The sequence below is a fragment of the Rhinatrema bivittatum genome, chromosome 15 (genome assembly GCF_901001135.1).
Source record: "Rhinatrema bivittatum chromosome 15, aRhiBiv1.1, whole genome shotgun sequence".
Taxonomy (NCBI): Eukaryota; Metazoa; Chordata; class Amphibia; order Gymnophiona; family Rhinatrematidae; genus Rhinatrema; species Rhinatrema bivittatum.
This window is the reverse complement of record NC_042629.1, coordinates 34,708,634-34,734,586: the sequence shown is the minus strand read 5'-3', so window position 1 is coordinate 34,734,586 and position 25,953 is coordinate 34,708,634. Positions and strand designations below refer to the sequence as shown.

General features: G+C 46.5%; 1 protein-coding gene and 2 long non-coding RNA genes across 7 annotated transcripts in view; 1 reads left to right on the top strand and 2 right to left on the bottom strand.

Moving 5' to 3' along the window:
- Positions 1-1,091: 1,091 nt before the first annotated feature.
- LOC115076407 lies at positions 1,092-24,214 on the bottom strand. Of its 4 annotated transcripts, XR_003852756.1 has the most exons (5): positions 23,424-23,932; positions 13,108-13,251; positions 5,479-5,537; positions 5,180-5,368; positions 1,092-2,932 (listed from the first exon to the last, which is right to left on the bottom strand). It is a non-coding gene; the product is annotated as an uncharacterized LOC115076407 (long non-coding RNA). The 4 variants fall into 4 exon arrangements; XR_003852754.1 differs by having other exon boundaries at positions 5,180-9,862; positions 23,424-24,214; XR_003852755.1 differs by having other exon boundaries at positions 5,180-5,537; positions 23,424-23,936.
- Positions 17,083-25,953, top strand: part of ATP1B1 (ATPase Na+/K+ transporting subunit beta 1) — a 55,830-nt gene continuing 46,959 nt past the window's right edge. For both annotated transcript variants that reach the window (XM_029577815.1, XM_029577814.1), the window contains exon 1: positions 17,083-17,602. In XM_029577815.1, the coding sequence (XP_029433675.1) occupies positions 17,503-17,602 (100 nt within the window). In that variant the 5' untranslated portion in view covers positions 17,083-17,502. The remainder of the gene's footprint in view (positions 17,603-25,953) is intronic.
- Positions 19,303-22,221, bottom strand: LOC115076408. The gene is made up of 2 exons (XR_003852758.1): positions 21,432-22,221; positions 19,303-20,936 (listed from the first exon to the last, which is right to left on the bottom strand). It is a non-coding gene; the product is annotated as an uncharacterized LOC115076408 (long non-coding RNA).

The window sequence follows — 25,953 nt, the reverse complement described above, 5'->3', positions numbered from 1 at the left end:
CACCATATCTACAACAGGAATGTTTTCTACTTGGATAGAATTTATTCTTGATGTAAAAGGGAGGAACCACACACAAATCTTTTATAATAATAAAAAAAAAAAGGATCCTTTTTAGGAAAAACAAAATACACTTCTTGTTAATCTGACAAGCATTTCAGAAAATGGCTGGTGGTCAACTTCCTCTTCTTTTTATTACGTGCTGTGTTGCAGTTGGATGCTTGTGAAATAGCAGAGTTGTAATAAATGGGGGATTCTGAGGCCTGGTGGCCATTTTCTTGCTTCATAGTTTACTTGACTGGTACTACACTTTCGGGCCGATACAGTAAAGTCCGCGGGAGAGCAGGCGAACGCCCGCTCTCCCGGCATGTGCACAGGCCACTCTCCTGTGCACGCGATTCTGTATTCAAATTAGGGTCGGCGGTAAAAAGAGGCGCTAGGGACACTAGCGCGTCCCGAGCGGTGGCTGTCAGCGGGTTTGACAGCCGACGCTCAATTTTGCCGGCGTCGGTTCTCAATCCTGCTGACAGCCACGGGTTCGGAAACCGGACGCCGGCAAAATTGAGCGTCTGGTTTTCAAGCCGAGGGCCGATTTCACTTTTTTTTTTTAAAACTTTTTGTAACTTTCAGGACCTCTGACTTAATATCGCCATGATATTAAGTCGGAGGGTGCACAGAAAAGCAGTTTTTACTGCTTTTCTGTGCACTTTCTCGGTGCCCGGAGAAATTAGCGCCTACCTTTGGGTAGGCACTAATTTCTGAAAGTAAAATGTGCGGCTTGGCTGCACATTTTCCTTTCTGAATCGCATGGGAATACCTAATAGGTCCATCAATATGCATTTCCATGTTGCGGGTGCTATTAGGTTCGGGGGGGGGGGGGGGGGGGGGGTTGGACGCGCGTTTTCGACCCCTTACTGAATAAGGGGTACCGCTAGCGCGTCAAATGTGCGTCCAATCGCGGGTTAACAATGCGCTCCGCTGGAGCGCACTGTACTGTTTCGGCCTGTTTGAGGGACCGTGCTAGCAGAATGAGCCCTGGTTGAGTCTTCATAGCCCAATTGCCACAGATTTTAATTTTTCACACAACAAAGGCCTAAAATCTTACATTTATTTATTTAAAGCTTTTTTTTATACCGACGTTCGTTTGCACATCACGCCGGTTTACATAGAACAAGTAGTAAAATTAAACGTTAAACAAGCATAGGAAAAAGGAAAATACATCTCGAGTGCTTAAAGAAAGGAGCTACAAATTCAACAAAATTACTAATTAACAAATAGAGTGAAAAAGCAGAAGGGGGGAACAAAACAAGCAACAGGAAGCCGGAGAAATGTAAAAACTTTAAACAGGAGGATTGTATAAAATACTAAAGGATGGAGGGGGGTGGGGTAGTTATGCAAAGGCCTGTTTGAAGAGCCAGGTTTTTAGTTTTTTTTATTATTTCTGAGTGCTGGGTTCCAGACGAAGGTCGGGAGGGGCATTGAGTTCCAGTTCGAAGGGCCTGCAATAGATAGAGCTCGTTCTCTAGTGGAGGTGAGATATGTAAGTTTAGGTGAGGGTTTGTGTAAGGTTGCATTGTAGGCAGATCTGGTAGGTCTGTTAGGGGTATGGAAGGGTAGGGAGTTGTTTAGCCAGTGTACGTTTTGGTTATGTAGTGTCTTGTGTTTAATTGTGAGACTCTTATAGAGAATTCTGAATGGGATTGGGAGCCAGTGGAGGTCTCTTAGGATAGGCGTGATATGATCCTTTCTGCCACTGTTAGTGAGGACTCTAGCAGCGGCATTTTGTAACATTTGGAGGGGTTTGATGGTAATTGTGGGGAGGCCTAGAAATAGGGTGTTGCAGTAATCAATTTTGGAGAATATTATTGCCTGAAGGACAGTAGGGAAATCATTAAGATAAAGGAGGGGTCTTAGTTTTTTTTAGAACGTGAAGTTTGTAGTAGCAGTCTTTCATTGTAGAGTTTATGAATTTTTTTAGGTTCAGTTGGTTATCTAAGATCATGCCTAGATCTCTTACCTGTTGAGAGATCGGTATTGAGGGGGGAATGGAGTTGATGTCCATTATAAAGTTAGAATAGTCCCTGATAGTAACTTTATAATACCCTAACATGATGGAAAGAACAGAGGAATCTGAGACTGGGAGCCATGCTCGGTGCAGCCAGAGCCGTTGGGAGTGGGAGCTATTGGGGAGGATGGTCAGACTTTGGAATACACTACAGGATATGCATGATGAGAGCCAGATCTTAAGGCAGTGGAGGTATGCTGAGGCTTGCATGCCTGGTGCAAAGATGACACTGTAACATGTTGTAGAATAAGTACCTTTCACTTACTTGCTGTAAAGAAAGGGTTAACATTAATAGCAAGAACAATTCTTACAGCGAAATTGATTAATGCTACAGTGTATTATTCATGTCGCGCTGTATGCAAATAGAAATGTTCTAGGTGTGAGTACCGCTCCTGCGATTCTGCTAGCATGAGATGCTGAGCCCTGGCATAGCTCATAGCCACTACAGCTGCTCTCACCACCTCGTGTCCCCAGGCCTCATGAGAACCTGCTGGTTCTTTACTGCACTGCAAGATATGACTCACAATTAGTCCAAAACACACCCTTCCTTCTAGAAGGGGTGGAGGTGCTCGAGGCCCAGGTCAGCTGAATCTCTATTCTATGGTTACCACCTCCGGGAGGGAGGCAGCTTCAAGGGGCAACATTTGGGAGCAGAAGGAGTTGAAAGGCAATAGGTGGAGGCAGGGATGCAGATACAAGGGATAGAGGGAGGCAGATTTTCAAAAGCACGTGCACTGTATTCCAGCAGAACAAGCAGCTGTACAGTCTGTGGCTTTGCTCAAAGTTCCCTGCTGTTCAAACATTGCCCTCTAAATGTCACCGGGTGCACCAGCCTGCATCCAAGAGAGGAGCTGGAAAAACCAGGAGAGCCTGTAAAAGCAAGAATTGGAAGGTATAAGGCCAGGTATGGAAGGATGCAGATGGCAAAGGTATTGGGAACAGGCAGGCAAAGGGACAGGGGAGAGAAGAGCTGGAAGGCCGGCGAAAAACTGGCCTGGAAAGAGAGAGAGGTAGAAGTTATAGGGAATAGAGCGAGACTGGGAGGTGGATGCAGGGAGAAAGGTCAACCTAGCAGGGGCAGGAAGGAGACTGTGCAGGGTCTAGCTAGCATGCTTACATTAACCGTACGATGGAGCCCTGGAGCTGAGAACAAGGTATTTAAACTGGAAAATAATTAAAACTGGTAGCCGTGAGCAGATTGTTGCGTTTTGAATTTCTTCACAATAGTTTACTGCTTGATTTCCAGAGGCAGCCGCCCTGTGCGTCAGTGAGAGCCAGAGCCCTTGAAGGGCAGATGGAGGAGGCCAGGGCACTAGACTGAGCCGGTAATGCACCAGCCACCAGTTCCAGCAAGTAATGATCATGAGCAAAGCGAGAAGGTGCAGGTACTGCTGCTGAGTTATCTCCACCTCTGCCAATGAGGTTAAAATCGAAGCAACCCAAAGTAAAATGTATTTAGCTCTGGAAAACCCCTTTTAGTCACATTTCACTGTGAGTCTGTCTAGGTGCATAGAGCATGTTGGAACTCAAACAGTGCAACGAATTTGGCTGAAATTCGGCAGGGACTAAACGTTGCCACGGAGCTGTGATTTTGGTTCAAACTTATGCAAAATTACTACTGCTGGACAATTTGACTCCATCCCCCATGCTGACTTTTTTCTTTCTTGAAGAAAAGGAAAACTGCCTGTGTGTCATTCTTCTATCATGCATTTTCCAACTTGTTTATCTCATCAGCTTCTAAGCCGCCTGTCCAGTTAAAGGCTCTCAGTAGGCTACGATACAGAGCGTTGTCTGGCAGATTATTTCTGGCTGTGTAGCTGATCTGTTTGGAAATCTCCATGTAAAACCTGTGCACAGGATACCATCAGCCACCATGTTAATAGTAACAATGTAAATGGCCCATCCAGCCTGCCCTGCAGGTTACTGCAGTGCTTCATTTACGTCCTCTAGCCACTAGAGATCTTCTGTGTTTATCCCCCACCCTTTAGCATCCCATCACCGGTTTTGCCTTTACCACCCCCTCTAGGAGGGTATGCCCGATTTCCATCACTTTCTTTGTAACCCCACCCCCGGAGCTTCCTATCATGACCCCTAGTTCTACAGCTTCCTTTCCACTGGAAGAGATTGTTTCGTTTGCATTTTAATACCTTTCCGAAATGTAAAAGGCTGTATTAACCCCCCCCCCCTCTTCTCTATGGTATACATATTTAGGTCCTTCACGCTCATCTCATATGGCTTTTGCTGCAGTCCGCACCCCATTCTCTGGGCCTCTTTCATCTCTATCTTTTTTGAGATAGGACTTCCAGAACTGCGCATAATACTCCAGGGGAAGCCTCATCTGTACCTGTATGGGGGATTATCTACTCCTTTTATGCCTTTCTCTATACAACCTAGCATATCTTTGGAGAGTTACTGGAGAAGTAAATCTGGCCTTGCCCATTCTCGATGCAATAAAGCAGAGCCTACCTACTCGCAGCCTTTGCATCCAAGGATCCTCTGCCCTCATCCCAAGCTTTCTTCTTTTACTGTTATTTCCACCACCTTTTCTGGGAAAAGATACTTCTTTTTCTTACGCCCGAGTCTACTTCATTAGTCTCACATCATGACCTCTTGTTCTAGAGCTTCTTTTCCATTAGAAAACAGTTTTTTTTAAATTATTTATTGAGCTAGGGTAATCGATGACAGATGGCGAGAACTGTATGGTCCATTGTCTCCCAGGTGCACACAACATCTTGAGAAGTGAGATTTAAGTGGGGCTGGAGAGGACCTGATGGCCATGGTGCACGTTGACACTAGTGATATAGGTAGGTGTAGGAGTGAGAACCTTTTAGCTAAATTATAGGGGACTAGGTGCTAACCTGTAAGCCGGGACCTCCAATGTAGTATTTTCTGATGCACTACTAGGGCAGTCAATGCAGGGCTCAGAGCAAGATTGTGATAGATAGCCCAGTGCACAAGGAGCACAGAGATGTGATGTGGAAAGGAGAAAGTGCTAGAAAGGGCAAACAGGGACATGGAAATAGTACCAGTGAAAAATACCAAGCAATACAACTGTTTCATATGTAGAAATAGACAACTGAAAGGTGCTAGTGAACAGGTGCCAAATGATTGTATTACCTAGCGAGTAAGTGGAGGAGCAGCCAAACTGCAAACCAGGGAAGCCAGAGTTCCAATCCCACTGGCGCCCTTTGTGACCCTGGGCAAATCTCTTCACCCTCCATTACCTCAGGTACAGACTTAGATTGTGAGCCTTCAGGGGATAGGGAAGCACCTAACAGTACCTGAATGTAATCCACTTCTTAGTGCCTGAAAAGCAAAACATAAATCAAATAAATAAATAACACAAGGTTAAAGTAAGAACAGACAGGAAGTAGAAAACAGTGCAATATAACAATCGGCCACAAGGTGGCATTAACCTGTAAGTTAACATCTGTAACAGCAACCTCCAGCTCAAGGGAAATGGATGAGTTTATGCCTAGGAAACAGAAAAATTCAATCAGTGGATGGACCATTTTGGCCTTTCTTTGCTGTCACTTACTTTGTAATTCCAATATTATTCAGCATAAAATGCTAAAGGTTTTGCACTGAAAAGTGGTGGAGGCAGTTTAATCACTGAAGGGCAAATAATGCTTTATTCAGACAACAATGAAGGCATTGGGGGGTCTGAATTATATCCCATCCTGAGGAAGGATGCTGGAGGCATTTGGGACAGTGACCCTAACATATGATATGATTTCAGAGGATGAGAAAAGTTAAGGTAGAAAACAAGATCCTACAATTTTGTTTACCCAGCAGTTTCTTGCTCTCCCTTTCAGCTTCCAGGACCCTTCCCTTGCAGACTTTGCACAAACCTCCCCCTCAGAGCAGGATGTGTGTACAAGTCCCATGGTAATGATGGCGTTAGCTATTACCTCCAATGCAGGAAGGTGCACGGGCTTATCACTGGAAACAACTCCAAGTCGGAGGTGGAGTAAAGTTTCCAGTGCTGATGTTAGTATATTGGCAGAAGCTTAGGTTCTCCTGCCAAGACCTGCACTAAGGATTCATGTGGACAAGTGGTGATTTCTGTGCATGAATCTTCCCGTCCTCTCCTCGGAATATATATATATTTAAATACCCCCATGGGACAAGCAAGGGGTAGTCCAATCCAGGTTCTGCAAAGGAGACTGTGGCTCACCCAGGGCAGCCATGTGCTCGCGGCAGACCTTCCCGTCTTGTGTCCCACTGCCTCCCGCCCCCTCCGATCCTCCGAAGCAGCTGGTGGGGATCGACACCGAGGAGCTGCAGCCTGGCACATTCCTGTTGTGTCCTATCCCTCTGCCAACTCAAGATGGATAACTTCGTAATCCATCTAAATGGCAAGATTTGGTATAATATATTCAACCCCTTATCTGGCTGAAATCTACCTAGAATACAAATAGGCATTCTGGAGGGGTAACTAGGAGGAGCTACTTAGCCAAATAAGTAGTGATACTCAAATGTATCCAGCTAATTTAGACTTGTTATCGAGCAGCTCTGAGGTTAGCCAGATCACTTAGCCTGGTATTTTCAGTGGCACGGCCGCACCGCTGAATATCCCGGCTAAGTTACATAGCTGACTGTGTTTGAATATTGAGCTCATGATGATTTGTGCTTGTGTGGGCATAAACTTCGTACGCCCTTCCCTTCTGAGTTCAGATGGGCACGCAGCCTATGCAAAAGGCTGAGTTCACATTTTTACTTTGGTTTGTGTGCTTTTTTTTTTTTTTAAATCCTGATGTATTAGCATATCATTTGCTTATTGCAACGGGAGTAAAAAATGTTTTAGTGTGTATTAAGAAACTGTGTGCTGAATTTCAATGCAAAATCTTAAGGTACAGCTTATTACATAGGCCTCTCAGTTCCTGCCGAATTACTCCCTTTCTCTCAGGGCCCAACCTCCCCCCCTCTATCTAGTGTTTTGGGGCCAAACCATTTATCCTGCCCCTCCCAGCCAGCTCCCCCTGCTGGGCATTAAAGGTATTTCAGCAGTGGTGGGGCAGCCTCCAGCTCTTCATTTTAGCCCTGCAGTAATTACTGGGTTACATATAATTACTTCATAAAATATCCATGATGACCTTATGAATTAAGGGTGCTCTAGTCAGATTTGATTGTATGACTCGTTTCCAGTCTACTTGTTAACTTTCAAAGGTTATACAAACAGGAACAGACTGTACAGAGGATTATCAGATTTCAGTCCAATTCAGAAGTCAAATATTGTATTAGATATTTGCATATCCTTTTTTTTTCATTGTTGCAGGATGTGAAAGGGCATTGATAAACCTAGCACATCAGATTATCAGCACTTCATTGATACAGTGTAGTACAGTATGGTCACTGTATCTCAGCCCAGGCCTTGGCACCCACACAGCCAGTCTGGTTTTCAGGATACCCACAGGGAATGTGCATGAGAGAGATTTGCATGCACTACCACTATTGTATGCAAATCTCTCTCATGCATATTCATTGTGGGTATCCTATCTAACTGGCTGGATGTGTCCTGAGGACTGGCTCGAGAACCATTGCTCTACTAAATTAATTGTTTTCAGGATGGGCCTAACGGACAAAATGGTGACCCCGGCCAAAGTGGGCCCCCATCCTGCAGGAAGACCCCCATACCACAGCGTAATTTTTTGTTACGCTTTTGTGCCACGATAAAAATAAATCAATCACGCCGTGTACTGCCGTGACAGTTTGTTGGGGAGGGGCCAAATATTGCAGGGACACCCGCTTGCGATATTTGGGCCCCTCCCGCAACAAACTCTAGCAGCTTTGTAAATCTCCCTGTGAGCTGGAAGGTGAAGTTGTTTGCCCAAGGTCACAAGGAGCATCAGTGGGAGAATTAGGATTTTAATCCTGGCTTCCTGCTGCTGTAATCTCCAAGCTGATCGGGGTGAATAGTCATGAAGGGGAGGTGAGAAAGGGATGCCAAGGAGGAACTGAGGTGAGAAGCTGGGCGTTACGACTCTGCTGAAATTCAGGGCGCGATTCCTTAATGCATGCGTGGAGTTCTGACAGTGGAGCCTTGGACCTTTTTACTGCCTCCATCCATCTAGCACTAAAATAGCGCTTGGCGTGTGTGGCAGCAGGAGGGGAAGGAGTCTGAAATGTGCGTGAGTACTTTCATTGTTCATTTTCAGTGGAGGGAGAAGGGTGCAGAGCCAGGGACTCCCTTGGCCCAGAAATGTGGCTCAGTGAGGGAGAAACTTCCCGGTTTTGTGCAGGACGTTTACTGTCTTCGACCCACTTTGTCTGAATGCAGGAGTTTTGAGTTGAAACAGATCTTATGGATCAGAAGGCCCAAGCCCTCTGAAAGACTTGTACTTGATGGGCTTCACCTACACCAACATTCAGGCCGATACAGTACAGTGCGCTCTGGCGGACTTTTACTGTATCGGCCCACAAGCTGGGGAACCTTTTTCCTCCACTTTCCTTCAGTTCTGCTCATTCTTTCCATTGCTTCATATCTCTCCTCCCCGCCCCCTGCCTGTGGCCGCTCATACCTTTGATCCTCAGACAGCCCGTACTAAAAAAAAAAAAAATAAATAATACTGAAATGGGCTTCATTACCAGGCATTTTGTGAAGTAACCAAATGCCACATAAAGGTGAGGACATCAAAGGAAATCTGAATCCAAATTCAGTAATGACTTGTCGCAGCGTCTTTTTATGTATTTATTTATTTCGGGCAGTGTCGGGTTTATAACTGCGGCGTTCGACAGCATTCCTGCTGCTCAGTTGGCTATGAGTTGAAAGTTACAACAGAGGCATTTTTATATTTTTACATGCATAAAAAGAAAACCCCATAAAGCCTGATGTTTGTGGCACAAACACTTTGTACCTTGGTAAATGATTAAAATATGTGCTATATGTGGTCTATATGGTAACTCACTATATTGATGCAGTGAGCTTTGCCGTCATTTGATTTAAAAAGTACTGTTTATGATACTTTTTCCAGGTCACTCGAATTTGGATTTAGATTTCCCTTCTTGCCCTCACCTTTACATGACATTTGAGATTTTCCTGCGAGTGCCTTAATTCACAGCTCTTTTTTTGTATATTTATTTATTTATTTATTACAGAAATTTATATTCTAATTCAAGTAGCATTTTGTGCAATAAAACCAGACCCTGCAAAGAAAGTTATTCAGAACCCGTATAGCAAATCCACTGTACCAAAACAGCACTAACTCACAAAACTCAAACAGCAACAATCCTATGTAAGAAAAAGCAACACTGCAAATATTGCACCAGACCGTAAAACACCATTACTACTGCCATTAAAAAGTTATATAGCAGTACAAGATATACACATACAGTGCTGTACAGATATACATAAGACAGTCCATGCTTCCAGGAGCTTACTATCTAGTCAAGACAGATAAGACAAATAAGCGAATGGAGAGAATGCTGAAAATCTTTAAAGTCTCAAAGATGGGTTATAATAGGAACAGTTTAATTGAAGACAGGGACCATTTTATTTCATTACAAAGTATTCTCTGTCGACAAGCAGGGTTGAATTATCCATAACACGTTGGTGACGTAATCCGCTGCCGCTGACAGATCCATCTCCCTGTCTCAGTTGAATTTTTACTACTGAGCATGTGCAGGATTTCCCACGTATGCAGTGCTTCACGAGCCCCTCACGCTCTTTTTGTCCATGCTACCGCTCTCAGATGTATACGTTTTCTTTAGTTAAAATTTTTTCCCCTTTGGCCTTCGAGCTGTCTTTCTCTGTCTGCCTTGCTGCCTTGGCAGCTCTTCAGTAGTGCTTTTTAATGCTAACTTAAAAATATAATCCAGAAGAAAACAGAAGTCAGAATGCTTGGAGGGAAAAAGCCCATGTCCAGAGGGTTCAAGGAGTGTGTGTTCTGCTGGTTCATCCTCATTACTGATGGCCACACAGTTTACTATAGGTGCCTGACCCTAGACACAGTTCTTTGAATTGCTATGATTGTGGTCAGATGTCCCCTGGAGCCCAGCAGAACTGGGCTGTCAAGATGGTGGAACTCTGCAAATCAGTAGGATACCAAAGCTATTCTTCTCAGAGTAAAGCTTCATTGGGTGTTGAAGCAATCAAGAGCTTCCCCACCCATGGTGCTGCCTAGGCTTCAGGATTGAGCAAGGGACATAAGCATGGGGCATCAGAATCACTCTGTAGTGAAATTATGGACCTTATCCCCTGTGTAGGGCTCTGAGGCTTTAAAGAGACAGCGCTATTCAACTCCTCTGGTGCATGCTGCCAGTATGTCCATCACTGCTGAACCGCCCATTGTGCATCATCTATGAACCCAATGTTGCTGAAACCCAGGGTGCTGTTGATGCATTCCACACCAGCAGAGTCCCTGGCACACCAAACCTCAGTGGAAATGACACATTGGCCCTGGACTCCTTCAATCCATATAGCCTTGCCGCACTTGCCAACACTGCCTGCGCATTTAGAGCAGAGATCACTGGCTGGTGCACCTCTGGATGGGAGTCCAGCAGGAGATTTTTTTCCTGGCTCATTCTTTCTTCCTGGCTTAAAAGACTCCACTGTCCCATCTTCTCAGACCCTAGGCTGGCCCGGCCTTTGGACCTGGACGTTTGGAGCAAACAGCCAGGTTTAAGGTGGGAGACCCTAAATCCCATCTATTCAGTGCCGACCCTGGTCTCCATGGGGGCTTTGCAAGAGAAGGTTGCCTGGAGCCCAGTAGGGGTGCCTCAGGAAGAGGACTCTGTTGTGGTTTCAGAAGAGGATGTCTCTTCTCCAATACTGGCCCAGAGGACACAGCAGTCTGTGGACCAGATCTCCGAACTGGCAAAGAATTTCTCAACCTCCTTAATGGCCAGTGCCCAGGATGGCACCCTTCTTGTAACATTGTGAATGTTAAAATTGTGACCCGCCTAGGGTATAATGGTGCAGACTATACATTTTTTAAATAAATAAATAACTGTCAAAGGGGCCAGAATTTTCTCCCACTTTCTTCAGTGCCATAGGGTGTCCTGTCAGCAATCCCAGCAGTAGAATATAAGAACATGCCATATTGGGTCAGACTGAGGATCCATCAAGCCCAGCATCCTGTTACCAACAGTGGCCAATCCAGGCCATAAGAACCTGGCAAGTACCCAAACATTAAAGAGATCCCACGCTAATAATGCCAGTAATAGCAGTGGCTATTCCCTTAGGGGCGGATTTTAAAACGAGCGCGAATAGCCTACTTTTGTTTGCGCTCCAGGCGCAAACAAAAGTACGCTGGATTTTAGTAGATACGCGCGGAGCCGCGCGTATCCGCTAAAATCCTGGATCGGCGCGCGCAAGGCTATCGATTTCGTATAGCCGGCGCACGCCGAGCCGCGCAGCCTACCCCCGTTCCCTCCAAGGCCGCTCCGAAATCGGAGCGGCCTCGGAGGGAACTTTCCTTTGCCCTCCCCTCACCTTCCCCTCCCTTCCCCTACCTAACCCACCCGCCCGGCCCTGTCTAAACCCCCCCCTTACCTTTGTCGGGGGATTTACGCCTCCCAGAGGGAGGCGTAAATCCCCGCGCGCGAGCGGGCCTCCTGCGCGCAGGGCCGCGACCTGGGGGCGGGTACGGAGGGCGTGGCCACGCCCCCGGACCGCCCCGGGCCGTAGCCACGCCCCCGTACCCGCCCCCAAAACGCTGCCGACACGCCCCCGAAACGCTGCGACGACCGGGCCCGCCCCCGACACGCCCCCGACACGCCCCCCTCGGAGAACCCCGGGACTTACGCGAGTCCCGGGGCTCTGTGCGCGCCGGGAGGCCTATGTAAAATAGGCTTCCCGGCGCGCAGGGCCCTGCTCGCGTAAATCCGCCCGGTTTTGGGCGGATTTACGCGAGCAGGGCTCTGAAAATCCGCCCCTAAGTCAACTTGATTAATAGCAGTTTATGGACTTCTCCTCCAGGAACGTATCCAAACCTTTTTTAAACTCAGCTGTAATAACTTCCCTAACCATAGCCTCCGCTAACGAATTCTAGAGCTTAATTGTGCATTGAGCGAAAAAGAATTTTCTCTGATTCTAAATGTTTTAAATGTGCTACTTGCTAACTTCATGGAATGCCCCCTAGTCCTTCTATTATTCGAAAGTGTAAATAATTGATTCACATCTACCCGTTCTAGACCTCTCATGATCTTAAACCTCTATCATATCCACCCTCAGCCATCTCTTCTCCAAGCTGAAAAGTCCTAACCTCTTTAGTCTTTCCTCATAGGGGAGCTGTTCCATCCCCTTTATCATTTTGGTTGCCCTTCTCTGTACCTTCTCCATCACAACTATATATTTTTTGAGATGCGGTAACCAGAATTGTATACAGTATTCAAGGTGCGGTCTCACCATGGAGCGATACAGAGGCATTATGACATTTTCCGTTTTATTCACCATTCCCTTTCTAATAATTCCCAACATTCTGTTTGCTTTTTTGACTGCCGCAGCACACTGAACCGACGATTTCAATGTGTTATCCACTATGATGCCTAGATCTCTTTCTTGGGTTGTAGCACCTAATATGGAACCCAACATTGTGTAACTATAGCATGGGTTATTTTTCCCTATATGCATCACCTTGCACTTATCCACATTAAATTTCATCTGGCATTTCGATGCCCAATTTTCCAGGCTCACAAAGTCTTCCTGCAATTTATCACAATCTGCTTGTGATTTAACTTCTCTGAAAAATTTTGTCTCACCTGCAAATTTGATTACCTCACTCATCGCACCCCTTGCCAGGTCATTTATAAATATATTAAAAAGCACTGGTCCAAGTATAGAGCCCTGAGGTACTCCACTGTTTACCATTTTTCCACTGAGAAAAAGATAAGCTCCCTTTGGGCAGGTCTTCCCCTTCAGTGGGGGGGATTCAGTCAAATCTCAGAGGTTGAAACCTGGGACTTGCTTGACTTGGACCCTCCCTGGGATTCTTCCCCTCCAAGACAACCAAAGCCCTCACCCTCCTCATCAGGATCTTGCGTTAACGTTCCCTTAGTTTACGATTTGGAGGAGGGGTCTACAGGAATCCCATCCAACCACTTACCTGTCCACTAGAAAACCTTTCCACGTTCCTCGACAGAGTTGGACAGGGTGATCGAAGTCAATGCACAGATCTTTTGGTCGTCTTCGAATCCTGGAGACTACATCAGGACTGGCAGCCATCCTGGTTCACAAATGTTTGCGGCATCTGCAAATAAGAAACATAGAAATCACAGCAGAAAGGGCCAAATGATCCACCCAATCTTCCCAGCAAGCTTATGCCAGTATCTGCTGCTCTGTGAAGGTTACCCCCACGCTTATCAGTTTACCCAGACTGTAAAAGTCAGGGCCCTCGGATGCTGTCCAAATCAAATTTTCCCTAACCCCTCCCTTGGAAGCAGAGAGCAATGATGGAGCCACACCAGAAGTATCAGGCTTAATGATTAAGGGTAGAATAAGCTGCCTCGGCAAGTAACCCCCATGTTTATTTGTTCCCCCAAACCGTAAAAGTGGGGGCCCTGTTTGGTTGCTGGTTGAACCTTTTTCCCACTGCCATTGAAGCAGGGAGCAGTGATGGAGTTGGCATTAAGCCTCGATACTTTTATTTGTTAAGGGAAGCAACTGCCACACCAGCAAGTTACCCCCATGCACTCTTTTCTTCATTCCCATCCTCTGGCCTTTAAGGATCCACAGTGTTTATCCCAGGCCCCTTTGAATTCTTTCAGTTTTCTTCTTCACCAGCTCCTCCAGAAGGGCATTCCAGGCATCCACCACCCTCTTTATGAAGAAATATTTCCTGACTTTGGTTCTGAGTCGCACTGCCTGGAGTTTCATTTCATGACCTCTAGTTCTATTGATTTCTTTCCAAAGGAAAAGATTTGACGATTGTGCATCGTTAAAACCTTTCAGGTGTGATAATACAGCCTCCTATCCTCCGGTGGCTAGAAAGGTGCAACAGGTTCCCATATTTGGGTTGGTTCAGCTACCCCACTAGTCCTTGGAAGTGGAATCGTCCCTGAAGTGGCTAAGAAGACCCAGATTTTCTCCAACGAATCCTTCCACATGGCTGCCAGATCTTCAGCAGCAGTCATCAGAGCTCAGGGCTAGCAGTCTGCGGGAGGACGTCCATGATAAACTGGCTGATAACTCCCTGTGCTGGAGACACTCTCTCTTTGAAAATAAGGTCAGAGAAACAGTCGCTCATATTAAGGAAAGGAAGTATGCAGCCATTCAGTCTCTGTGGAGGAGCCGAGCAACTTTCTGAGGTGTCCGTACTTCACTTATAAGCAGCCCTTCTTTCAGAGATAACACCAGAATGGATGGAAGAGGTATCAGACTCAGCAACAAGTTCCTGCATGGGGACATCAACTGAAGAGACCACAATAGGCTCAGCCTAAGGTGGGCCAAGTTTTTGACTGGCCTCGACTCTCCGGCTGTGACCCCTCCAGTGAAAAAGCGGTGCTTGGTGTGGTTGGTTGTGCACATGAAAAATGTGAAGACAGCGATTACAAGTGCTGATCAGGGCTGGTACAAGAGTATTTGGTGCCCAAGGCGAATCTTCAAGTCATTTTCTCTCCTCCCCCAGCTTACCTCCAGCCCTTCTACCACCGCCAAAGGCTTCAGCACAGCCTTTCCTTCTTTAGTTCAGCACTCCTCTGGGCCTCAGTCTGGTGCGATTTTTTGCTTCTGTTCTTTGCTGCCCCAAGGCCATCACCTACTCTGCCTAATGGCTGGGCCTTCCCCCAAAAGTAGCAAAAATCAAAATATTATTGGCTAAATATTTCAGCATAGACAGATAAGAGTAAAGCACCACTTTGTCAGCTGTCAGTTATTACAGCGTGAAGTGTAATCTTAATAGGTTGTGAGACTAGACTAAACTTTCCAGACCCCACAGGGCCTGCTGACAGAGGTCAGGAGAAGTCCTGGACTACAGCATCTATTTTCAGATTCGTATTTGGTGAGAGTGTGTGTCCTGCTTTGGGCAGGAAACATCCACCACAAGTAAGAGACTTGGCTAACCAAGGAGCTGCAGGTAGGCCGACAGCTTCATATTATGACCCCAGATGTAGCGGCGCTGTCTATGGGGTACCGAGCATGCACTGTACTGTCCGTCCCTGTGGCTCCCCTCCTTCTGTTCACTTCAGAAGTTCATGGGTGGGGCCCTGGGAACAGGCAATACTCTAAGTCCCTGTGCTGCTGCTGTTTGCAAGGGAGAGGCAGAACTTACTCTGGCTGGATAGACACAGGGAGGAAGAAGCAAAACAGGGGTGGCAGGGTATTGATAGGAGGGGAGGGAGGGGAAGAATGGCAGAACTGGCATAACTAGATGTTTTTGCACCCGAGACAAATTTCATAACCTGCACCCCTATGCCAAAGCTTCTGTGACAAGCTGCTCCATTCTCTACCTTCTTCTAGGCTGTACTGGGGTACCAGCCATGTTCACCCCACTCTAGTTATGCCATTGGATGGGGGAGAAGAAGAGTGACTGCCTGGGTGCCGAGCCAAGGAGCTGTCCTGCTCCTGTTTGAGTCAGTCTGAAAGGGAAGCGGTTTGTCCAGCAACTAACCTGAGGGGGTATGTGTGAGAAGAGGGGATGAGGATTATGCCTGAGAGCAGATGAGAGGTTGGAGTATAGCAGTGAGAAAATCACAAGGAAAAGAAAACCATCGAAATGATAGAAGGAACGGGGCTGAGGAAGGACATTAGCAGGATGGAAGAAGGAGAAGGAAGACTGAGATAATAGAATTAAGAAAAAAAAAATCAGGCCTGAGAGAAAATGTGGATTAAGAAAAATGAAAATAGGACATCTAAAAGCATGAAAAAGCAAGCTCCCCCTGCGTGCGCTGAGCCTATGTTGCATTGGCTGCCGGTGCGCGCAAGTCCCTGGGCTTTCCTGGGGGGGGCGGCATTCTGTGGCCGGCGTGTCATCGGGGCATTCCGGGGGCGTGGCCGCGGCCTCTGGATCAGCCCCCGGACCGGACCATGGCGCCCCGGAAGCTGGTCTGGCGCTCGCAAGTTCCGCCTGTCTTCAGCAGGCGTAACTTTCACGAAAAAGGTAGGGGGGGGGGGGGGGGAATTAGTTAGGGCCAGGGGGCGGGTTAGTTAGGGGAAGGGAGGGGAAGGTGTGGGAATGGAAGGAAAGTTCCCTTCGAGGCCGCTCTGATTTCGGAGCGGCCTCGGAGGGAACGGAGGCAGGCTGTGCGGCTCGGCGTGCGCAGGCTGCTGATTTTGCGTAGCCTTGTGCGCGCCGACCCTGGATTTTAAAAGATAAGTGCGGCTACGCATGTATCTATTAAATCCGGCGTACTCTTGTTTGCGCCTGGTACGCGAACAAAAGTACACGCGGGCGTACTTTTATAAAATCTACCCCAGTGAGTAGGAGCATGGTAGGTCTGTTAGGGAATCTTATTGTTGTTGTAGGAATGTATGGGACTGATAAGTGAAATAGAGAAGGGATCAGGAGACAGAAACATGACGGAAAGACAGTAAAGAGAATAAGCGATCAATAATTACAGAGCTTTGAAATGATTTGTTTTAATGGAGGAGATTGAAGGAAACGGATTCTGGGTTTGAAGAAGCAGCACGGTTTTTCAGATTCACTTTTTCTGTGACGTTACTACTCCACCTTTCCTTAAACGTGCCAGAGTCCCGTGTGTGGATGTGCACATAGAGGGATTTATTTTCAGGTACTCTACGGCTGGTGTACATGGAAGTGGCCCCGTGTGATGAAAACCTCCCCCTCCCCGGGCAGCTCTGTGTGGGGTTGGGCCCCGTGGCCAGAGAAGGGTCGCCGCTTCTGTTTGGGCTTTCCGTTGCCAAGCTGCCGGGCCGTGCTGCGCCGGGGCCTGGCGGAGGGAGCCGGCGCTGCGCGTGGGCTCGGGGTGCGGGAGGTCCCCCTGCAGCAGCCAAACCCGAAGGCTCTGCGGCAGCACCTGCCGGGGGCGTGGCTTTCCCCGCCCCCCGCCCGCCCCCATTGGACGGGGAGGCCTGGGAGGGGCGTGCCTTCTGCACAGGAGAGAGCCGATATATAGGGAGGGATGGGGGCGCTGCGATCTTGCCGGCTCCATCTCCGTCGCTGCTGGGCTGGGAGCGCTTTCCACCCACCGTTGCCAGCCCTTGCATCACCGCCACCTGCTCTGCCCCAGCCAGCCTACCTCCTGCTACGGAAGGGCAGGAGGAGAGACGTGGGTGTGAAGAATCGCCCTTTACAGGAACTGCAGCAGATCACCAAAAAAGAAATCTATTTATATTCACTTTACTATATCTGTATCTACATAGAGCACAGACCACCTACTCTGCTGACTCACCAAGCGTTCAGACTCCAAAGGACAAAGTGTACAGGATTGCCCTGATACTGACATCTAGAAAAAGTTGATTGCTTTTTTTTTCTTTTGTTGTCGCAAGAAGAGGATTAGAGGGAGCTGTCACACATTATACACACAAACCCGACACCTTAAAAATGGCACGGGAAAAATCAAAGGAAAACGACGGAGGCTGGAAGAAATTTGTCTGGAATTCAGAAAAAAAGGAGTTTTTAGGCAGGACCGGGGGCAGCTGGTGTAAGTATTACTGCAGTCTGTGTGCATGCGAAATTGTTGGCATGAGGTAGGGCCTTTTTGCTTCTGTAAAAGTTTATTGAAATAGCACCAATATAGATCTGCGTCTTTAGTTGTGCCCGGGAGAAAGAAGGCTGCCAGGGCACCTATTAGTGAGGTGCCCCGGCTTCAGTCACTTGGCTTTGGCTAGCAAGAGGACGTGCCCTTGGAGTAATTGTTTTGGGAATGCAGTACAGGAGAATAGCTGAGAGAGAGGAGACAGGTTTCTGGAAGACTGGGATATGTAAATGCTGTAGAGGTGCACTGTATGATTTTTGTATAATGGTTGAGGGCGATCTTAAATCAGGTAGGACAATAAAAAAAAATGGATTTAAAGCATTTATGCTGCCTGTTTTCTTAATTGTGGGGCTTGATTTTCAGTCTTTCAGGGAGGCTCCTTTCATTACTGGAAGGGGTTGCCTATAAGAGAAAAAGGTCATTGTGAAGGACATTGATACAGCTGTGACCGAGACCATGGAGGAGGGGAAACACTATGAGCTATCACCACAACCTAAATCAGATAACTGAGGAGGACTACAGCATAGATGCATTTAGAGAATTGGAAAGCATGGAGAGGAAGTAGAAAGAGAGATCTCCATGTGAAGATATAGCATTACATTTGGCCAAAGGAAGATGTAGCTCCCTGCCTTCTGTTTTGGTAATTTAGAATGGTAAACAGCCGGAGGGTTCAGGGAAGGGGAGGAAATGGTTAATAATGCATCACAGCTCAAGGTTAGTCAAGGTGATAGTTCAGTCCCAGGGGTAGGCAAGGTATACACAGCACTGGAGAGGCAGCTTGGAAGGGCACAAAATGTCCTATTTGAGTTCCTATGAGGCATCTTCATGTTTTCCTGCCATATTTGAAAGTCGGACTTGGAGGGGGCTGGGGTGCCCTTGCTGGAGAGAGGAGAAAGTCGGGACGGGCAGGTCCTTGAAGGGTGTCTCCTAGCAACTGGCTGTAACTTGAACAAGGCCGGAGCCACACAATGGATGTAGCGTCTGCTGCGAAGGCCTCCCCCCCCCCCCCCCCCCCTGCCATGGATCACCGCACCAGGACACAGCCGTCACCTTCCATGGCCCCTCTTCATTGTGGTGTGGGGTCCCCCTCTCTGCCCCCTTCTTTTGGTTCTGTTTAATGCAGAGCACTTTCAGGATTAGCATTTCGGTTTACATAGTGTCCAGCTCTTGAAACTGAGCCACGTAAGTGCTCTCAGAATTTTCTGTAGCAAAACACCTATTAATATCCCAGACCTGGTAATCCGTATTTGTCCTGGCTTTTCCTGTGATAACCATGTTTGGTTTTTGTATGTTATGGTTCATTTCCTCTTTGGTAAACATTTTTGTCTGGGCCAGGAAAGACAGGGGAGGGGGGGGGGCGGGGAATGCTAGACTGGTGGACATCCCATTCTCTGTTAATAAAGAGGCAGAAGTAAAGAGAAAACAAAAAGTTGCATTAGAAATGTAATGGACTGAAATAAAACGATTGGAAAGGTGTCTTACAGGGAGTGGACAAAATTTCCAAAGGCGTTCTTTACACCAAATGCACATTTTCCAAAACTGCACACGTGACACACGGGGAGCTTTATTTTGTCTGTGTGTGTGAGAGCAAGAGGTTAATTGTGTATATGTGAGAGAAGCTTTGTGTGTTTGAATGAGCTTGGACGTGTGGGAGGGAAGGCGGCAGTATGTATGTGTGTGTATGTCCTTGCTGCTTTTTCGGGGTTTTTTTTTTTTTTTTTTACAATTTCCTGTGTAAATTTCCAGCACTGGTCCATATATAAATATCTAAATTCTATGACACAGGAAAACAGGTACTTCTGTGGAATGGGCTGCTGGAAAAGCTGCCATCTCGCTGCGTCCGATATAAGCACTATTCTTCCGATGCCGTGGATCTGCGCATGTAATTTTGATAGTTATGTTGTAGGGTGGAAATAGGTATAAACATACAGCATTTCTTGTAAAGAAGGCCTAAAAATACATAGACATTACACTTAGTATTCACCAACAAGACTGCAATTGGTTTAGTTTATGTCATTTTGACAGAAACCAAACTTCAAACTTCTTTTTGTCTTTTACTAGTGAAGATAAACTTTTTATTTTCATGAAACATTTTCTATATAAACCGACTTTAAATGATCAAATGAATAAAGCGGGAAATATAAAAAGGTGTTTTAAAGTAGGTTTTCTTCTAGGAGGTGCTTTCTGCTCCTGAATTCTTTGCAAAGTGACTTAACGAATAAAACCAAAGCAAGGTTGATTGCTAGCAGAAGTCTTTCCCATGCAAAAAGAAACAAAATACCATGAATAAATACTAGAATATAGCGTGTTTACGTCTCCTTTACCTCGGCACAGGATTTGTTTTAGGGGGTGGGGGGTGTTGTTACTGCCTCTGTGCATCTCCTATGAGTGAGGCGCTAGCAGATTTTCCAAATCTCCTTGCTGCCCCTGCCTGGATACAGACGCAGAGCCCCCCCCTACTTCAGAGGATAATGCTCCCAATCCCAGAGACATACACACTCGCCTTGATGTGCAAAGGTCGGTGAAAAGTTTGCTCCCTGGCAGGCCATAGACCCCCTCCCCTTCCTCCTCCTCCCTTCTGTGAGGCGGTGTGACTGGCTGTGGCTACTCCTTAAGAAATTGGTGCTGAGCAGGCAGTGTTTCTTGGCTATTAATTTTTCAGGTTGGTTCCAGACTCCAAAGTCATCTCGACCTTTCTGTGCCAGAATTGGCTGGGCCTGGGTAATGATTTGCGCAGAGTCGCATGGGGTAGACGCTGCCTTTTGCTGCTCCTGTGCAGCCGGTTAATCAGTCCAGATAATTCGGGTCCTCCAGCTCTGGCCCACTCCCGCTTCTGAAGCCACTGCAATGGCCTTTCTGAGTTGTGCAGTTGGCTCATTTTAAGAGTCCCCTGTTATGTTCTTTAGTCTTTATTTTTGCCTTCCGGCTAGATCCGTTACGTGCAAACAGGAAGAGCGAGGATATGACTTTTGGGGTAGAGGGCTTCAAAAAGGAAGAATATCATTTTTACACCTTTTGATGCCAGAATGTAGTAACATTTTGAAGGGAAAAAAAAACCAAAAAGGCAGCCTAAAAATTCAATTAGCAATGAGTTGAAATACAGGCATACGGGTAGTTTGAAAACTTTAGGTATAACTGATGCTTTTAAAATAAGTGAACAATATTTGTACAGATGTCAACAATTCTTTGACTGAAAACACCTCACACAATTTCGGTGATCGCAACTTGCCTTTTCTGTCTTGCTCTTCTTATTCCTTGTTAGAAGAAATTGCTGAATGTCCTGTTAGAAATATAAAGTGGTCAAGCAAAACAGATGGGGACAGCCTTTTAAATCCAGCCTTTAAAACTAAATCCCAACCAGTGAATATTAACAGTTTGCAGAAGGGGCCTACTTGTAGCATAAGACCAGCTAGGTGTGCTTATGCTACCTCCAATATCCCCTGTCTTCCTTGTGCCACTTGAGTTTTTGCCAAAACTTGCAATTGGTAGGCTGGCTGGCTGTGCTGATTTCGTGCACTGTGAAATTTAAAAACATGCTTGTGTACAAGTTAGCACGCCTCCTCCGGCAGGATGGCCTCTGCCAGCTGACCCCTTCCTTGGGCGACCTTAGCGACTTCTCTAGGCTTCCTGCTCTTGGGATGAACTCTACCTGTTGCCCCCATAACAACCTTCTGCATGGCCTGGTTCTCCTCCATTTCTCCTAACGTATGCTTTGGGAGGCTCTCTGTCTTCATTTTGGCAGGCCTGCTACTGCTTCAAAAAGAGACTTGCTTACCACATTTTGGCACAGCTGGTTCATGGATCCCGACATAGCAATGTCAAGAGGCACCTCGTATGAGCATCCCTGGGACCTCTCTGGATTTGGCCCTGGAGATTTCAGAATTCAAAAACTCCTGCAGATGCTGAAGAGCCAGGGGAAAGCAGGAGGAGTTGGGCCGGCCCCCCACCCCCAGCGAACGAGGATACGAGGGCTGTGTAAGAGGAGGTTGATCTGCTCAGTGTGGAGGGCAGGAAAGCAGGACCAGATTGGTCAGGCCTCGCAGCGCCCAAGAAAGGAAGAGGAGATAATTGGCCTAGTGCAGGAGGAGGGAGAGGAGATCCAGCAACCTTGAGGGAAGAGGGGCAAGGAGTGTGGGAGGGAGAAAAGTGTGTGAGGAAGAATGAGATGAGAGAGCGCGTGTGTGACAATGAGTTTGTATGTGTGTGAAAGAATCCAAGAGTGCGTGTGTGTGCATGCTGCTGCCACCCTGCACTCAGGAAAAATCAGAAGTTCCCAGGTATGCCTGACTTGGCAGGAGTTTGCAGTTGAAATTTCCATGTACGTGCAGCTTAAATTTCAAGATAACAGGTCTTTTCTATTGTGTAGCTCAGATGGCTCATTTTCTGGCTAAATCGCTGGCTACTCGGGGTAGTTGTGCTCCTCCTTAAGTTGTAATACTGAGTCCATTTAGATGTAACGACATACAGGCCAATACAGTACCGGAGCGCACTGTTAACCCGCGTTCGGACGCGCTAGCTTTACCCCTTATTTAGTAAGGGGTAATAGCGTGTCAAACCCCCCCCCCCCCCCCCAAAACTAATAGCACCCGCAACATGCAAATGCATGTTGAAGGCCCTATTAGTTATTCCTGCGCGATTCAGAAAGTAAAATGTGCAGCCAAGTCGCACATTTTACTTTCAGAAATTAGCGCCTACCCAAAGGTAGGCGTTAATTTCTCCAGGCACCGGGAAGGTGCACAGAAAAGCAGTAAAAACTGCTTTTCTGTGCACCCTCCGAATTAATATCATGGCGATATTAAGTTGGAGGTCCCAAAAGTTAAAAATAATTAAAAAAAAAAAAAAAAAAAAAAAAAAATTAAAATCGGCCCGGCGGCTTGAAAACCGGACGCTCAATTTTGCCGGCATCCGGTTTCCGAACCCATAGCTGTCAACGGGTTTGAGAACCGACGCTGGCAAAATTGAGCGTCGGCTGTCAAACCCGCTGACAGCCGCTGCTCCTGTCCAAAAAGAGGCGCTAGGGACGCGCTAGTGTCCCTAGCGCCTCTTTTTACCGCTGGCCCTAGTTTGAATAATTTTATTTACTGAATCGCGCGCACAGAAGAGCGGCCTGTGTATCGGCCTATAAGTTCTGGCAACAACTTTTATTTTTCTCTCCCCAAATGTGGACTGTGTTACAGGTCTGTTTTACTTTTGCTTAATTTGTTTTGCTTTTATAAATGATTTGTGAGGTTGTCTGCTAAATATTTGTAAACCAAGATTTCTGGGATATGTGTTTGAGCAAGTAATAAAAAAAAAAAGTGCTTGAAAATGCATTTTAGGGGTAAAACTGAATTTTTGGGGGTCATCATATCAGGCAAGTGATTTTGTGACCTAGCAGCTTTTTAAGTTTACTAGGAGGGGATTGTGGGGGTAGGGGGCTTTGGTTAACTATAATAATAAAGGGCAGCAAGTAATACTTTTAATTTAAAGCCACCTGTATGAAGCTGTCAGCAAGCCTGACATTGTGTATCTCAACAGACACCAATCGGTCTTTTAATCATTCACCTTCATATAAAAAAATGTTTATTTTTATAAAATGTCCCCGATCCTCAGAGCATTTGGCAAAAAGACTCTTAAATATTTCTTGTAAGCAAGCCCAACACGGCCAGTGTTTTGCAAAACGCTTCTTCAGGGGCATGCGCATAACAGTGTCAAAAGAGTCTTAACCTGAAAAAATAACGAGGCAATTTTTAAAGTCTAGTAGTGGTAAAAATGAAATACTACTTACCCTAAACCCGGAGGTTACCGGTTCAAACATGGCCGCGTGTCTCAGCAATCTCTTCACCGGAACAGACTCTCTTGTTTATTAAGTAGGGGCTTAGGCAGCCAGGCTGGGTATTGCTTATTTGCACTGTTGCCACATGACCGGCTCTCTTGCTTTGGCCATACGTGCAGCTGGAGGAGACCTATCGTTATGCGGTTGACCTGGCTGGGTACAGCTGCTGGATAACTTTCCGGTCCCAGAATGCCCCTGAAACCTCTTTTACAACCTGGCTCATGAATTGTTCAGCTAAAATGAAGCCCGATCCGTGCCCCCAGTACTGGCATTTAGCCAGATAAGTCACACTTTCAATATTGGCCTTTTAGATTTCTGTTAGTGAGTGTGGTTAAGTGGAAGAACCCTGGAAAGCTTTCCAACCCAGAACAATGAGGAGGAACCTCAGTTTTTGTCCCATAGTTTTCTCCTGCTTTTCTGGTTTTCCAGTTCAATAGGAAGTGGTATCTGTTGGTCTATGGTGCCGTGAGCCTTTTTTAAAATCCTCTCCCTTTCCCTGCCTACCTCAGCCATTACAGTGATAGTCCTTGGCCAGGGGCCTCCGACTTCTCTCTGAAACCTGGTATGTGTGCTTGCCCAGTTTGGCCACTAGCTGGTATGTGTGCATGCCCAGTCTGGCCACTAGCTGTGCTGTTGAGTGGTGATCGGTGATTGACTCCTTCCCCCGAAGGGGTTGTGAACACAGCCTCTGCAGCATCCCCAGCCCTAGTCTGCTTAGGGAGCAGAAGACAGGCTTGGGAAACAAACTGAGGTCTCCTGCATGGCAACGCAGCATATTCACTGAACAAATTGCTCAGTCAAATATTATTTAATGGTATTAACATAACAGAAATGTAAGATATGACAGCAGGTAAAGATCAAAGTGGTCCATCCAATCTGCCTAATGCTGTTATGGGCTGAACTGTGCAGGTTAGCCAGCGCTTTATCATCCTCTGTTACCTTTCTTTGGACAGTCTCTAGCATCGTTCTAGCTTTTCTGGGTACAGTACTCTCGGTGTGACCCAATATGTACAGCATTTTTATCTACATAAATCTTTAGGCATAGAATATCAAATGTATGGTTCCAGCCACCTTAGGGTTACAAATACAGAGAAGGGCAACCAAAATGATAAGGGGAATGGAACAGCTCCCATATGAGGAAAGACTAAAGAGGTTAGGACTTTTCAGCTTGGAGAAGAGACGGCTGAGGGGAGATATGATAGAGATGTTTAAAATAATGAGAGGTCTAGAAAGGGTAGATGTGAATCGGTTATTTACTCTTTCGGATAATAGAAAGACTAGGGGGCACGCCATGAAGTTAGTAAGTAGCACATTTAAAACTAATCGGAGAAAGGTTTTTTTCACTCAACGCACATTTAAACTCTGGAATTTGTTGCCAGAGAATGTGGTTAGTGCAGTTAGTATAGCTGTGTTTAAAAAAGGATTGGATAAGTTCTTGGAGGAGAAGTCCATTACCTGCTATTAATTAAATTGACTTGGAAAATAACCACTGCTATTACTAGCAACGGTAACATGGAATAGACTTAGTTTTTGGGTACTTGCCAGGTTCTTATGGCTTGGATTTGCCACTGTTGGAAACATGATGCTGGGCTTGATGGACCCTTGGTCTGACCCAGTATGGCATGTTCTTATGTTTCTCAGGACAGGTTGATCCAGTCCTGGTTTTACTTTCATTCACAGACTTGCAGCCCTGCTTTTTCTTGGGGAAATCAATAGGGAGATGAGAAATACCAGTCCTTGCATGCTGTCTGCTAGTACAGGACTTGATCCACAATCCTGAAAAACATTGAGCCAGTTTACAACCCTAGATCACCTTAGGGTGGGGTGGCCATGAACACTGGCTTCCAAAGGATTTGGGTAGAAAATGTTCTTTTAATGATAATGTTAGCCAGTTTGTGGACATATTTGGGCCAGGTAAGATTGATGACAAAGTCTATGGATTTTGGATGTCTGAGCCATTCCGACTTCCATTCTGTCACTGTGCCTTGACCTTCGTTGTTTGGCGGGCCACATTAGCAACAGACTGAGTCTCCAGGAGCTCCATTTAAATGCAGTTGTCTTCTTACTAATCTTAAGCATTAATTCAGTTTGATTTTGTGATTATCCAAGCCGCCTGTGCTGTACAAAAGCTTTACCAGATCCCTGCTTTTGATCCACAGGCAGAGTATGGCTGGAGTAGGGGATTGTCACCCAAACTGAATAGGGGTCTAGCTCAAGAACCCTCCTGAGCATTGCTTGCATTTTGTTTGTGTCTGGAAGACACACAGCCTTTCTTATAACACTGTTGGTTTCTGCCTTAATTAGTAGCAGTGCTTGAGATGAAGAGCTTCTCTGGAGCTGGATGAGTCTCATTTGGAGTGAGAAGACATTGCAGGCCTCCTCCAGTGCCCTCTCTTCCTCCTGCCATCCCTGCTCAGATCACAGAGTTTGGCTGGTTGATGGCATGAGAAGGTCTGCAGCCGTCATGACTGTGACACGGAAC